Source organism: Carex rostrata, chromosome 15, assembly GCF_964058835.1.
Source record: "Carex rostrata chromosome 15, lpCarRost1.2, whole genome shotgun sequence".
Taxonomy (NCBI): Eukaryota; Viridiplantae; Streptophyta; class Magnoliopsida; order Poales; family Cyperaceae; genus Carex; species Carex rostrata.
This window is the reverse complement of record NC_135932.1, coordinates 7685143-7701601: the sequence shown is the minus strand read 5'-3', so window position 1 is coordinate 7701601 and position 16459 is coordinate 7685143. Positions and strand designations below refer to the sequence as shown.

The 16459-nt window shown below is 33.3% G+C and overlaps 1 protein-coding gene across 1 annotated transcript; it reads left to right on the top strand.

Moving 5' to 3' along the window:
* The first annotated feature begins 578 nt into the window (after window positions 1–578).
* DIT1 (dicarboxylate transporter 1) lies at window positions 579–4334 on the top strand. The gene is made up of 3 exons (XM_078315938.1): window positions 579–1871; window positions 2556–2777; window positions 3691–4334. Exons 1-3 carry the CDS (start codon window positions 780–782, stop codon window positions 4051–4053), a joined length of 1677 nt encoding a protein of 558 aa, XP_078172064.1. The 5' UTR covers window positions 579–779; the 3' UTR covers window positions 4054–4334.
* The last annotated feature ends 12125 nt before the right edge of the window (window positions 4335–16459 follow it).

Sequence of the window (16459 nt, the reverse complement as noted above, 5' to 3'; positions counted from 1 at the left end):
CAAACTTTGACAGAATTATTTGCGAATTGACGAATTATATGGATTATTTCCGAACTTTTCTTGAATTTTTCCCATAACATATTTTTTTTACTCCCTTGTGGGACTGGAATCTCTGATCTAAATAATTCCAAATCATTCGCAAATTATACTCGAATTATTTGCGAATCACGAATTTTTGACCCCGCCGAACCGAATCTGAATTATTCAATTGTCACTATGACGGATAAGTGATAACTACATTTTTACACGCAGTGCTGTTCAGGATTGTTACAGAGGAATTTTGCTCCAATGGTTCAAACTTCAAAAGTCCAGAATTGGTATCCTCTGAGATATCTCAAACTTTGCGTGACTTTATAAAAATTTCAACCGTTTAAATACGTTCTCCACGAATCTTAAAGCAAAAAAAAATTCTGCCTCCTGCTCCATCACCGAATAGGCACCGGACACGTCGGTCACGCAAAAATTGAGATACCTCAGAAGATTTGGGTCAAAGTCCAAACCCCAGATTCCATTCCACCACGAATGCTGGTCCTGGATCCATAACAGGACAACTGGACAAGCGCTTTTTTTTTTTTTTCGCTTGGGTCCAGCCTGGGGCTAGAGAACTCTGAGTCTTGAGGCCTGAGATTGAAGAGAAGAAATCAGATCCGCTATCTATTCTCTCTTCCACAACATATAAAAGTGGGGACCACATAAACCAGTGGCAGTGATTCACTTTGCATACAAACAAACTTCCCCTCTCTCTTTCGTTACGCACGAAGCTCTCTTTCTCCGCCCAAATGGCGACCTCTGCTCTCACATGCACCTTCGGCGGTGGCGTTCCATCCCTCTCTCTCCGCAACCGCCGTCGCCTCCTCTCATTCCAACCCCTAAGCTCCCGATCTATCCCTTCTACTTCCCTCCCCTCTAAACCCCTTTTACCACTTGCACCTCTCCTCCGCCACCGGAAGTCTCTCCTCACAACTCCGATCCAGGCCTCCGCCTCTGCCTCTGCCTCTGCGGCATCTGCTCCCCTCCCCTCTGCCACCCCACCGCAGCCATGGCAAGGCGCTGCTCTCAAGCCTCTGGCGGCCTCGATTCTCACTGGCGTTATTGTCTGGTTCATCCCTGCTCCTGCCGGCGTGGCCCGCAATGCCTGGCAACTCCTCGCCATCTTTCTTGCCACAATTGTTGGCATTATAACTCAACCACTTCCCCTTGGAGCTGTTGCGCTAATGGGCCTTGGTGCATCAGTTCTGACCAAAACCCTCACCTTTTCGGCAGCATTCTCAGCCTTCGGTGACCCCATTCCATGGCTGATTGCACTTGCCTTCTTCTTCGCTCGAGGATTTATAAAGACTGGCCTTGGCAACCGCCTAGCTTACCATTTTGTCTCCCTCTTCGGTTCTTCTTCTCTTGGACTTGGCTACAGTCTTGTTTTCTCTGAAGCACTTCTTGCTCCGGCCATCCCCTCTGTCTCAGCCAGAGCTGGGGGCATCTTTTTGCCTCTGGTAAAATCCCTTTGTGTAGCTTGTGGTAGCAATGTAGGAGATGGGACCGAGCGTAAACTTGGTGCCTGGCTCATGCTGACATGCTTCCAGACCTCGGTTATATCCTCATCTATGTTTCTCACAGCCATGGCGGCAAATCCTCTAGCCGCGAATCTGACACTTACCACTATTGGTCAAGGAATCGGGTGGACCGATTGGGCCAAGGCGGCTATCGTGCCTGGCCTCGTGTCACTTCTTGTTGTGCCGCTTTTGTTGTACATAATTTACCCTCCTACTGTGAAGAGCAGTCCTGATGCTCCAAAACTCGCTAAGGAGAAGCTCGAGAAGATGGGGCCTATGAGTAAGAATGAGATTATCATGGCAGGAACTCTTCTTCTTACGGTATTGATTTCTTGCATTTATGCTCTGCTTTGATTATCCTCGTTAGAATCAGTCACTTTTATTATTTAAGCATTCTATCCGTATTCATGCATGCTTTTACATGGAAAGTCGAATTATTCTTTGTATATAGGCCTTAGTTCACTTGTGGTCTGTTTCATGTTAACCATCAGTTGCACATCTGTTGTAAAAGGTAAAAGCATTGTCAGCGTACCAAAATTAAACCAGAAAGGTCCAATGAGACTCCAACAGAATAAAACCTAAGGGAGTAGGCGGGGAGGGGGAGGGGGATCCGAAAAGCACACTCTGTACTGATCCTTGTTCTTTGGCACAAAGCATGTAGCCTTTTAAGTCCTAGTGAAGAATTCTTGTTGGGCTTGGATTCCATTTCTGCTTGGTCTGATGCCAGTACCAGTACCGCTGTTTCTTAGCACGTTCTTTGTTTTGCCTTCTTTTTGTTTTTCCTTGGCTTCTTTGTGTTCAATTTGTCCAATTATTAGCAAATTGAGGGTTATTTGAAGCATGATTGGACATTTGGGTCATTGGGTTGACGGAGTCTTCTTTGCACAATCAAAGGTGAACTGTTAATAATCAGGCAAATGCTTGTTAAACCACATTTATGGGAACCAACACCGTATCAGTGAACCAGCCGTATATTTGTGAGGGATTTTGATATCTTCTTTTCAGGTGGGGCTCTGGATCTTTGGTGGAACATTAAATGTCGATGCTGTGACCGCAGCAATTCTCGGCTTGTCAGTTCTTCTAATTACAGGAGTTGTCACATGGAAGGAGTGTCTAGGTGAGGGTGTTGCTTGGGACACTCTAACATGGTTTGCTGCACTGATAGCCATGGCTGGCTATCTCAACAAATATGGTCTCATCTCTTGGTTCAGTGAAACTGTTGTCAAGGTATGAAGTAAATCTTTTAACTTCTATTCTATACTTTCTTTTAAGCTGTCATTAGGCCACAGAAGGTACAACATTTTTCTATTAAGAAACCAGAAAGGTAATAATTTTTCTGGTGCACTTAAGTCATCTATGATCTATTGCACTTCAACTAATACTGGGATGTTGAGCACTGCTGTCCGCAATCAACACCTTTGCTTAATCAAGCGATCAACCAATTAAAAGGTAGAAGAATTGTCATTCTGAACGTGGTAGCTACACATAACCCTGATTAGATTCTCAGTCCCAAATAAATATTTGCTGTTTTCACTGTCTAAGTTCACAAATCAAACAGCACAAGGCTGTCTGTAGTTCAAGTATAAAAACTGGACTATTCATTCAGATGGAATTAATTGCAATCTGAATCCGATGGTACAATACAGAAATCTCAAACTTTGTAATGGATAACAACTGCCTCATCTTACTCATGAAACCTCAAATAAGAGTGGGTAAGCCAAAAAAAGAAAAATAGTAAATGAAAATCTAACAAATTGAACTAGGGTTACCAAGATATGACATAGAGGATCTGTATTCCTTAATTGTTTGGTCATTACAAAACAGTGAATGGAACTATGTTGGAAAAGCAAAAATGAATGAGCAAGTTCAAACAAGTTTAGTTCAACAAGCTCAACTTATATTTTCTTATATAACTCATCTAGGTATTACAGATTTTATGCTCGGTGCTGTCTGTAGAAGCATTCTTACATAATACGTAAAACATAATCTGATGTATCAGAATATAATAAACAATGGTATCCCAACAATGCCTCCTTAACTGCAATGGAGCCAGGGTGTTTTACAAACTTAACCTTCAAATTTCCCTTCATATTTACTCTGTAACTGATGAGAGTTTTTTTTTTTCCTCTCTCTTTATTAGTTCGTGGGAGGCCTAGGACTGTCATGGCAATTCTCATTTGGTATCTTGGTACTCTTATACTTCTATTCGCATTACTTCTTTGCCAGTGGTGCAGCCCACATTGGTGCCATGTTCACTGCCTTCTTGTCAGTGGCTAGTGCATTGGGTACCCCTCCTTATCTTGCAGCAGTGGTCCTCTCTTTCCTTTCAAACATCATGGGCGGGTTGACCCATTATGGTATCGGGTCGGCACCAGTCTTTTACGGAGCCAACTATGTACCACTAGCCGAATGGTGGGGTTATGGCTTCGTGATTTCTGTTGTGAATATAATAATTTGGTTAGGCATCGGAGGCTTCTGGTGGAAATTCATTGGCTTGTGGTGAGTTGGTTTTGTGGCATTTTGTGAGCCATTTATTACTCATTTTGTTCGAGATGGTACACTTGAAACTTAGCTGAGCAGTTAGTGGCAAGTTTAGAAAACTCAGAAACAAGGAAAATGAGGTTTTGCTGTCTTCCTTTTTTTTATTTTTTATTTTTCAGTTGATTTTAGAGATGTTCCACTTTGGAATGGGTGGGAACTTGATACAATTTTTTTTGACATGGCTGGTACCCATTAAACACAAGTTTTGCTGGGTGCTCAATTACAGATGGTGCACTTTATTGATCTGCTTATGACATGAAACTTTCTGTTGAGATGAATAGCTGGTAAGGTGATATTTATGCTTCGTGTTCCTTGCCATATGATGTTAGAGTTCTCATAGATGTTAAGCAACTCTTAAGCATTAACGAAATATAAAGGACGTCGGAGCTGATGAATTGCCTCTTTTTTTCCCAATTAAGCTTCCAATTGTCAGAAGAACTGAAATTGTCAAACGGCCCAGATTAATCCCAGCTGGGCCAAACTCAATCCGATCCGGTGCCTATGGAAACTTACAGGGGGGCTGTTTTGAGATTCGTGCCAGGTTAGAAAAACAGTCTAGATCTAACTTTTTTTAAGTCAGGTAGGGTAGCTCAGGTGTTCCAAATTTGGGTCCGGGTAAATCTGGCCCAGGTTAGAATTCAAAGGATCTATTTAATATCCGAACTCGGTTTTATGCGTGTCATCAACGGGGTTTGCTATGATTTGGTTGAAGTGTTTTGGTTTGCAATTTGAAGTCCAGTAACAAGCTATGTTAAATGTTCTCACTTAGAATTACAATATATAAATCTAATATAAACATAATTAAGTATTATGGTCTGGAAATTCTGACAAGTGACAACCCAACGTTGCAATGACGAAATTATGCAACTCACGTGTAATATGAAATGTCAACTTTTGATTAAAAATCAAGTAAAACAAAAAGATATTTTAAGTTTAATCATTGCATATGCCCAGAGTTATCGTTAGTTTCCAGTTCAAGTCATGTTTTATTTTTATTTAAGAATTCATAGAGTTAGTTGATGAAAGTTAAAAGGTGACCAAAATTATAACAAATGAAAACCATTTTTAAAATTATATACGACGAGACATTAATTTGCAAGCTAGCTCAATGATCTATTTAACTCGATGCAAAGATGATGGACCAGACCAGTTGGTGTAGTGTGAAAAAGGCCTACTAAGTACTGCTTAAGCATTGTCCAACTATTAATTAAATATTACCACATGGTGGGCACTGGGCACACAACAAAAACGGACCTATATATGGAGTGGCGGAACATAGTGTATTATAAGGGGTGACCTATATATGCAGTGGCGGAACATAGTGTATTATAAGGGGTGCTAAGCTACCCTGACATTTTTTTTTTTAAATCAAGTACATAGAAGTTTAAGTAAATATTATTGTTTTGTACATAGTAGCTCCCCTATATAATATTACAAATTTAGAGGGGCTAATAATAACTTTTGAAGAGAAATTTTTGACTGCCTTTTGTTTTCCATTTGCCTTATTGACTTCTAGATTTGCGTGTCTCAACATTAAAAAATAGGAAACTTTTTGATGGAATTTGGAAAGCCAACCGTGTGAAGGGAAAAAAAAGAAAGAAAATTTGAAATGTCATTCAATGATTGAGAGAAACAAATCCCATTGCATGCATCTCTTCCATTTCACCAAAAAGAGCAAATTAATCAATTAATTGGCGCAATCTCACAGAGCACTCTATGTAGAAATTTAGAAAATAAAGTTAAACAAGAGCTGCAAAATTCAGTTTTACTTGAGGTTTGTATTTGCTTGTTTATATTGAGAAGGAAATAGCTAATGAGACTACTTCAGATGAGATTATTGATGAATTTGATTTTTTAGGAAACCATAGGTCTAAATTTAAATAATATATTTCATGTTTTTAATTTAATTTTGATAGACATGGTGTTTTATTGATGCTAGTTATTTATTGTATCTTTTTATGAACTCAAATAGTGAAAGATTTTGTGTTATAAAAAAATTTATTTTTCATTATTTTTTATAAATGATGTTTAGCCTCCCCTATATTAAAATCCTGGTTCCGCCCCTATATATATGGTCTTGACTCTTGAATAATGTTCTAATTGACAACTAAGGTGAGGTCTGGCAAAAAAAAAAATCCTAGAGAGGTGTGGTTAGAGTGCAAAAAATGGTGAGGAGCCGGTTCCGTCACGGAACGACACGGTACGTGTGTCAGTTACATGCTATGATTCACGTGTTCCGTGTTGTAACTATTCGCTTGCCGTGACCATCTTTTGAAACTTTGGCACGACATGACACGTCACGTGAAAAATCTAGTTACGGCATGACACGTAGTCAAGCGAGTCACGTGTAATTAGGACCATTAGATATTGATTGAATGATGAATTTTGAATAAACTAACTTAAATTATAATTAAATGGTCATGCGAGGCACGTTTGGGTACGGCGTAACTCACGTGGCATGACCATTCGCGTGCTGTGACTATTATTTGATATATTAGTCACGACACATGAAAAATTAACTTGATCACGGCACGGCATAGTACAAGATCAAAATCACGACGTGTTAGTCACGACATGACACTTTTTTCCACTTTAGGTGTGGTGATTAAAATTTATTTTACATAGCCATTTCTATTAAATTTAATATCATCTAAAACATAAAATTATTATCATAAGTTCTAGAGAAAAGAATCTCAAGTTTTAAATTTACAACATTAAACTTGCATTGAGAAATTGTGGCTGACTGGATTATATATACTTGTTCATAGTCCATACCAATTATGGTTATTGCTGTACAAAATAATTGCGCATAATACAAAACTGAACCGATTTTTTTATTTATATCCAAATTTTTTTTTAAAAATAACCAAACGTTGGTTGTATTTTCAAAACTACTCAAACCATAATTTTTTTTTTCCGAAAATTCATGTCTAAAACCGGAAAAAAAATTTACTGAATCCAATTCTGGAATTTTTTTTTCCGATTTTTAGTTTCAAAACCGGAAAATTTTTTTCCAGAAATGGGATTTCCCTTTTTAAAAAAAAAAACTCATTTACATATATACATATACATATATTATGGGTCCGGCTAATTTACTGTCGGCAGCATTTTTGCCGGCAGTGCTGTCGGCCTTTTTTTTATTTTGTGATGTCCAAACAACAAATCCAAACCGTTAGATGTTTAATCTATATTATAATCTGCTTGGAGACCAAATTTTACATTTTTTGGAATTTTTTTACTATTTATTAAGATGGGTACAAAAACTAGTCAAATTAGACCATTGAATTTTGTACCCATCTTAATAAATAGTAAAAAAATTTCAAAAAATGTAAAATTTGGTCTAGTACATTTTATTGTAGAGATCACATCTAACGGTTTGGATCGACGATTTGAACTTTGAAAATGTAGAAAATAGTTGTGGTAACTTGTTATAACTCAAAAATTATTGTAACTTGATCCCTCCTCTACATATATTATATTATATATGCATATATTATAAAAAAATGAGTTTATAAAAAAAAAAACCCAAATGACGTTTATAAACAAAATACCGATCGTTGTATGCTTACCGTTGAATGAAAACTTAAATTAAATTTTTGAGGCACTAAATTTTTCCGATAATTGGTGTTAAGGCTGGAATTTTTTTTTGCCGGTTTGGGCACTTTTGAAATTCCAGCTCATGTTTGGTTATTTAATTTTTTTTTGTATAATATATGTATATGTATATCAAATTTGACATCTGCTGGTAAATCAGCAAGTCTGGACTAATACAGGGATCAAACTGCAAAAGTGATTGCACCAGCATGTAGAGCATTAAAAAATATAGAGAATTGACACAAATTTCAATTTATTTGGATTATTCTACAGTTAGTTATGAATTTTCAAAGTTCAGCTTTCGAAAAAACTTTAACTAACCAAACTTTGGCTAGGAAAATTGGATTTGGGTGTACGACCACTTTTCAGAAAGGGGGGAATGAGACGGATCCGAATATCGCCCATGGGAGAACCCCTGGGTATCGGAAGTATCAGAATTAAAAAAGAACATCGTTTAGTGCCTCAAAAATTCAGTTTAAGTTTTTGTTCACCGGTTAGCATACAACGATCGGTATTTTGTTTATAAACGTCGTTTTTTTTTTATAAACTCATTTTTTTTATAATATATGTATATGTATATGTATATATGTAAATGAGTTTTGTATTAAAAAAAATTGAAAATCCCATTTCGGGAAATCTATTTTTCGGTTTTAGACATGAATTTTCGGAAATTTTTTTTCCAGTTATTGGTGCTAAAACAGGAAAAAAAAATTCAATTTGGGTAGTTTTGAAAATACAGCTGACGTTTGGTTATTTTAAAAAAAAAATTGGATATAAATAAAAAAAATCGGAAACTGAATATATACACAAAATTAAAGCATTCAGTTGTTGAATATTAATGAAAAAAAATATGATGGTATACATATCGTATATTAGAATTAAAAACAATAATAAGTTGACCCATAAAATACCTCAATAGCTCAATATATTAAATTAAAAAAAAAATACTGGAAACATAGTCATTTAATATGAGAATGATAATTTTAATTTGTCAAAATGATAAGCCAAAATTGTATCTATTTAAACCTAGGGTTAGATATGTAAATTAAGCCAAGTTTTGGTTAAATTAGTTTAAATTAGGTTTAATTAGGTTAGAAATGTCCAAAAGTTCAAGTTACTGCCCTAGTTATGTTTGTTCTACAGGTAATCAAGTTTATGGAGCTTAACGACTCAAAACAGGTGAGTTAGCACGAAGAAATGAGCTTCTGCCAACATTTATTGCGGCCCGGAATGGAGTTATTGCGGCCCGCAACCAAACAAGTCAGAGCCCCTTTTATTCCAGCAAAGTTATTGCGGCCCGCAATAAAGTTATTGCGGTCCGCAATACACTGTAGCAGTCAGCCAAAAATTGAGTCTGAACTTAAAACGGCCATAACTTTTGACTCGTAACTCCGATTTAGGATTGCGACCACTTTTTGGAAAGCTAACGAGAAGATCTACAACCTAAGAATATAAAAGGAATGTATTGCGGCCCGCAAGGACTTTTATTGCGGCCCGCAAGGACCTGTTCAGAATTTTTCTGCGCAGTCTGTTAACTGCTACAGTACATTGCGGCCCGCAATAAACAGTTCCAGAAGCGATTTTTGCTATTTATTGGTTGTTTTTATTTCTGGAAGGATAACTGTTTTAGGGACGAATTTTAGACATTAGAAAGAGAGAAAAGCACATGAGAATAAGGAGAAAAAGGAGAGACAAAAGAAGGGAGAAGAAGATAGCGAATTCTTCGAGCGGTTACATTGATTTCTTTCTCTTAGAACTCTTTTACTTGTTATTTCTCTTGTGTGCTGCAGCCATGATTGGCTAAGGCTATTTCTAGGGTTGATTAGGGTTAGAACTTGAAACTTATGTCATGGATTAGTTGATTTTATATTATATTTACTTGTTCCTTGGTATGATCTTTTCTTTATATTACTTGTTTGTGATGACTTAAGCGAAATTGCATGAAACCCTAGGATTCGGTATTTACAATTGAGAAATTGAATATTTAGTCCTGACCATAAAGAAAAGAGTATTTGATAGGCTAAGTACCGAGAGGAGACGCTCATCTTATACGGGCTTAACCCGATAGGTTAGAAAATTGTATCAAGTACCGAGAGGTGACGAATAACTTTCTATACCAATTGGGACAGTTAAAGACTTAATAACTTTGGGTTAGTGTAACCAAGTACCGAGAGGTGACATTTATACTAATTTAAAGACGGTATTAACATAGAAATATCACTTTATACCGATAACATTAGACTGTGCCTTCATATTTATAAGAACAACCTTAATAAATCAATTAATCGTGACATTAGTGGATAGGAACCCTAAGAGACCCTAATTTCTCATTCTTGTTTAAAACCACATTTAGACCTAGAATTTAGTTAATTCAATTTGATCAGCAACACACCAAACCATCATAGAAAACAAACAAATTCCTTTATTTCCTTTTACTAAATTAAATTAGTTAGGTTAGGTTTAATATTCCGAATTGTCCCTGTGGAGACGATCCCTAAATACTACTTGACAAGGTTGTACACTTGCAACCGAATTGAGGATAAATTAGGATTTATTACTTGTGTAGTAGTAAAAATCACATCACAAAACCAAAATCATTTTAATATGGGAATAAAAATTTTAATTTGTCAAAACCAAAGTCATTTTAATATGAGAATAGAAATTTTAATTTGTCAAAACCAAAGTCATTTAACACATGGGAAATTTTAGAATATAGATGTTTGACAAATGCATAAAAATTTTGTTAGAATGTTAGTTAGTTTTTTCTTTTTTATAGTAGATATAATACTATAATTAAACTATACTAAGTGTATTAATACTAATCACTGATTATGATCAATATAATTGTATATATCATATTACAAAAGAAATTAAATGAGTGAATTGACTACACATTGTAAAGTGATATCAGAGTGAACTGACCACACACTGCTTGTTTTATAATTTCTTGTATTATTAAATTGTGTTTGTTTAATTGAGTACTTGATTGTGGTCAGTTCTTCAATTGAACTGACGCTAACCATCAGTTTGAGTTTTGGGGAATTGGATAACGACCTATTGAGAATATTAAACAATGATTTTTCATATTTGAACCGGTCAATCTAAGCAAGTCAATGAAATTGACATATATATATAGGCCCGGGTAAATTGTTGTCGGCAGTATTTTAGCAGAGGTGTTGCCGGGGCTATATTTAGTCATGTGATGTTTAAATAACAAATTCAAACCGTTAGATGTTTAATCTATATTAAAATCTACATGGAGACCAAATTTTATATTTTTTAGAATTTTTTACTATTTATTAAGCTTGTTTGAAAACCGCTGTTTTTAGTAAATTTCTGCAGTATTGAAAAGCATTGTAGAAAAATTAATGAGTTATGTTAATGGGCTATTGTTAGCATAATGACCGGTATGCTAATAAGTCAAATCATGATTTTTCATATTTGAACAGTCAATCTAAGCAGCTCAATGAAATTGACATATATATATATATATATATATCAAAATCTTGTAGAATATTAATTTTTTTTTGTATTACAGCTAATGGCGATTTTGACGTATTCTAAGTATCATGTCTATGATTGTATATAAATATAAAGTTTAAAGGGGTTAATTATTTTTAAATTTGCTTTAAAAAATCTATTGGAGAATTATTATTATTTTTCAAATGAGGCATTTTTTAAGACAAAAATAACTATATTTTTCAAAATGCTAAATACCTATAAGATTTTGAAAAATCAAATATAAAATTCTTAAAAAGAGAAAATAGAAAAATAGGAAAAATTAATATTCTACAAGATTTTGATATATATATATATATATATATATGTGTGTGTGTGTGTGTGTCAATTTCATTGATCTGCTTGGATTGACCGGTTCAAATATGAAAAATCATGATTTGACTTATTAGCATACCGGTCATTATGCTAACAATAGCTCATTAACATAACTCATTAATTTTTCTACCATGTTTTTCAATGCCGTATAAATTTACTGAAAACAACAGTTTTCAAATCAGCTTAATAAATAGTAAAAAAATTTCAAAAAATATAAAATTTGATTTCCAAGTAGATTATAATTTTCTTTTATGTTATACATATAATTTTTGAAGAAAATTCATATTTGAACGCCATAAATATGAAAGAGTTGTTCTATAGTGACCTCAATTATAATTTTATACTTTTGATATACCTGTCATCATTTTTTTAACTGATTTCCTCTTTAATTTGTGGTTTCATTTCGGATAAAATTAGTTTGCATGTGAGTTATACTCCTCTCTATTGCTTTATCACAATAATATTGTCTCTGTGTATATATCAGTGTTGTAAATTACGGTATGCGATCGTCGAACGGACATGGTACCGTCAAGGAATTAATCGAGAACAATGGAGAATAATAGAGAATAATCAGAAATAATCGGTCAATTAGTTGGAAAAATCCGTGATGATTTACTCACTGCCAACAACTAACTCTGTGTATATACCAGTGTTGTAAATAACGGTATGCGGTCGTCGGATAGACAGGGTACCACAAAGTGTTTAATTGGGAACAATGGAGAATAATAGAGAATAATCGAAAAATCCGTGACGATTTGATTACCACCAACGACTAACTCTGTGTATATACCAATCTTGTAAATAATGGTATGCGGTCGTCAGACGAATAGGTACCGTTAAGCGATTAATCGAGAATAATAGAGAATAATAAAAAATAATCAGTCGATTAGTCAGAAAAATATGTGCCGATTTAGTCACCGCCAATCGACAGATTAATTGACCTAAACAAATTAACATTTTTTTCAATACTGATATATATATATATATATATATATATACACACAAGTTGCGGAGCAACGGATTAAAGAAATTAACTAAAATCCAACGGTAAAGGCACTAATAATAATCAGTGCATGAATCTTGATGATTATGACATAATTAATTTTTTATTTCAATGCAACGTTCCGAAGGTTACTAAACTTGGAAGTAATGTAAATTATAAGGCAACACATATATATGATCACAATAAGAAGCTAGGAACTGCCCATGTAAAGCAAACGGTCCAATTTAATTAATTAATGTATTAATTAATGCAATACTAGACCAAGTCAGAGAGAAATAATTAAGTAATTATTTAACGCGGCATGATATTAATTGTTTCTAGAAACATTATGGTAACATTTCATATCATGCCGAAATTTTTACTAATATTCAAAATATTTAATTAATTTCAAATTATACCCAATGCTTGGTAGGTATTAAATCGGTGAGTTTTTAACATGAAAGGTGATTCAATATATATACCGGTAATATTTTAGTTGGTTTGGTCATTTTTTAAAATCTTATAAAAAAAGTGTGTAAAATTTGAAATTAATTAAATATTTTGGATATTATTAAAAATTTCGGCATATTAATTATGACATCTAACAATCCAAAGAATATATCTGATTAAATAATGATGATAAATTAAATGGGGATATACATATTTAATTGATACTCTATATATATAAGTTAATTTTTGAAAGTTTTATTTTCTAATTAATTATTGTCCTCTATAATTGTTCAATGCCGTTCAATTTGCTTCAATCTATAATTACATGATATATATATATCAATGAAATGACCAAGATTTATATATATATTTTTTACAGTCGAAAATATCAACAACTAGCAAACAATTATCCAATGTTCTAGAAAGAGTGGTAATTAATTAGTTCTGTCATCTTAATTTGTTGGAAGTTTCACGTTTGAAAATACAGTGTTCTCCATTAAAGATGATTTGATTTTTTTAACTGTCATCATCTCATCTCATGTCAAAAAATAATATATGGCCAGTCATTGCAAATCTTATTAATGTATGGAGAGTGAGGTTATATGGCATTAAGTATAGTGTAGATTGGTCTGTATATATAATAAATTAGTATCTCTGTTTTCAAAATTCAAACAGTAAGTTTGAATCTTTAATATGATATCCATGTGAAAATGTACTTGTAGACTAAATTTTACATATTTTACTATTTATTTAGATAGGTAGAAAATCACTTGATTTAAAAATTCTACCCATTAGAAAATAATATATTTTTATCTATCTAAAAAATAATAAAAATTTCTAAAAAAAATGTAAAACATAGCCTGCAAGTAAATTTTCATATGAAAATTATGTTAAACGGTTCAGATCGACTATTTAAACTTTCAAAACAAAGATTAATATTCCAAAGTACGGACCAATCTACGCGACGCATAGTACCATGGACTCACTTATATCAAAATAAAATTTCATTTTGAAACTATAACTAACAATATTAATTACTAATAAGTTTTATTAAAAAAATTTAACAGAATCATCATCAGCAATTACCTCTGGACTTCTACGCACGTTCATATATATATGTGTGTTTAATGAAAATCGCTGTTTTTTTATGGTCCAGATTTGCTGAAAACAACAATTTTCAATAAATCTAAAGAAATAGTAAAAAAATTTCAAAAAAATGTAAAATTTGGTCCCCAAACACATATTAATATGGAGAACAAGATGAATGGTTCGGATCGACCGTTAGAATTTTGAAAAGTCAAAATCCAAGGCGTTGCATGGAGAGGCTCTATGCTATGCATAGCATGCTAGCATATTCCTATATATACATACATATACCATGGATTACTAATCACGTGAGAATAAAAAGCACTTAATTTAATAGTCGCATTGTTATAATAATTAATTAATATATTGTTATACTGATTATACTAAAAAAGAAATTAAAGATGGGCGGGATATCCGTGCGTACACTACATGCAAAGCGAAATATAATTAAGAAATTAAAAATGTATAGAGTTTGTAAGATGCAGAGAGACAGAATTAAATATATATACATACGTGGCACGCTCTATTAGGTCATCATGGCAAAGAGATATCCCTCGAAGAGATTATGTGAACTCCAAGCAAATAACTTAGCTTCGTTACAAAACAAGAACCAGTCTCTCTGATCGATTCTCTCTCTCTCTCCTTCTGTGAACTATAACCTTCAGATTGAAGAAAAATACATCGAAAAGGACATGAACTGGAGTCAAAGACAAGAAGACCCCTCTCTCTCTCTCTCTCTCTTTATTTCTTCCCTTCTTTCTCTCTCTATCTCTCCCCATCAAGACCGTTTCTACTCGACCCAACAACAAACTGATACAATTAAATGCTGTACAAGATTATAAATTTTGATGTGTACGCCAGATTAGTGCCATTTTGTACGGAGTTCACTCCAAAACTTAGCAATATATTAATTACTATAAAATAAAAGGGCATATAACTATATATGCATAAGCACTTTACACTTATTTGGCCATGCATTATACGTACATATATATTTATATATATATATATATATATATATATATATATATATATATATATATATTTGGTATTGGTTTAGGCCTGCCTTAGAGAGTACGACATATTATATATATATGAGGAGGGATCTAATTACACCGATTTTGTAAACAACAATTTTGTAAAATAATGATTTATATATATGAGGAGGGATCGGGTACAAAAATTCAATGGTCTGAAAATAACTATTTTGTAAAATACTTAATAAATAGTAAAAAAAAAATTTAAAAATATAAAATTTGATTTGCATGTATATTTTAATATATATATCTATCATGTTGAATGATTTGTATCGACTATTTAAAATTTGAAAACTTTAAAAATGTAAGATGTAATTCGGTGTCACAAAAAAAGATGCAAATGGTTCCCTCTATATATATACATCCAATTCAGACTAATTAACGGGAATATATTACATTCACATTTTTGCTAAAATGCAAAAAAATAACAAATATATAATGCAGAGAGATTTTTTCTATGCTAAGAAATTAGATGATTACTGGAATAATTATAGCTGGCACTTGTGTGGTAGCACTGTTGTGCCTATAAAGGCTAATTAATATAATTTAATTTCTAGCAACTAGAGAATATTGAAACTTCCCTTGTTCTATATAAAAAATGGGGTCTATCCGCCTATATATGTAGCTACTTTTTTTTTTTCTGATAATGTATATATATATAACTTTTAATTATTTTTAAAAAAATATATATTGTACCGACAAAATTAAACAGTTAATTTTTTTCATTACTCGTTTTATATTGTACCGTTTGATACATGCACAATATATATAAACTATAAATTAATGACTTTTATATTGACAATTATATATGAGTTAGGCTAATATGACACTAGTGTTATATCAAACTAAATAACACCACATCTTAAATCCTTAGATCTGCTTTAAGATTCGTACTATCCGCTTTTACTGTTCAAGCACTTCATTTTGTACGAATATTAAAGCAGATCTAAGGGTTTAAGATGTGGTGTTATTTAGTTTGATATAACACTAGTGTCATATTAGCCTAACTCATTATATATATATATATATTTTTTTTTTTTTTGATAGTCATTTGTTTTGTCGGTTGTCAAATTAATTACATTCTCAATATGACAATTATATTATATAAATATTGACAAAAAAATATCTGTTCAAAAGTCGTTACTGTTGAAATTGGCATGCCACATGTTCGCATGTATTAGTTACATTATTAATAATATATATATAATCAAATCTACCATTCCAATTTGGGATGTAAGTCAGGAAAGTTGGACCCACACATAGCTATGATAGCTTGGCCACATATTCCACAGAGAATCCACAGGAGATCTCAGGTTAAATTTTTTTTTTTTTTTTTTTTCCCTTCTCCAGTTTTGAAGCAAAGCTCATAACCATCGCCATCATCA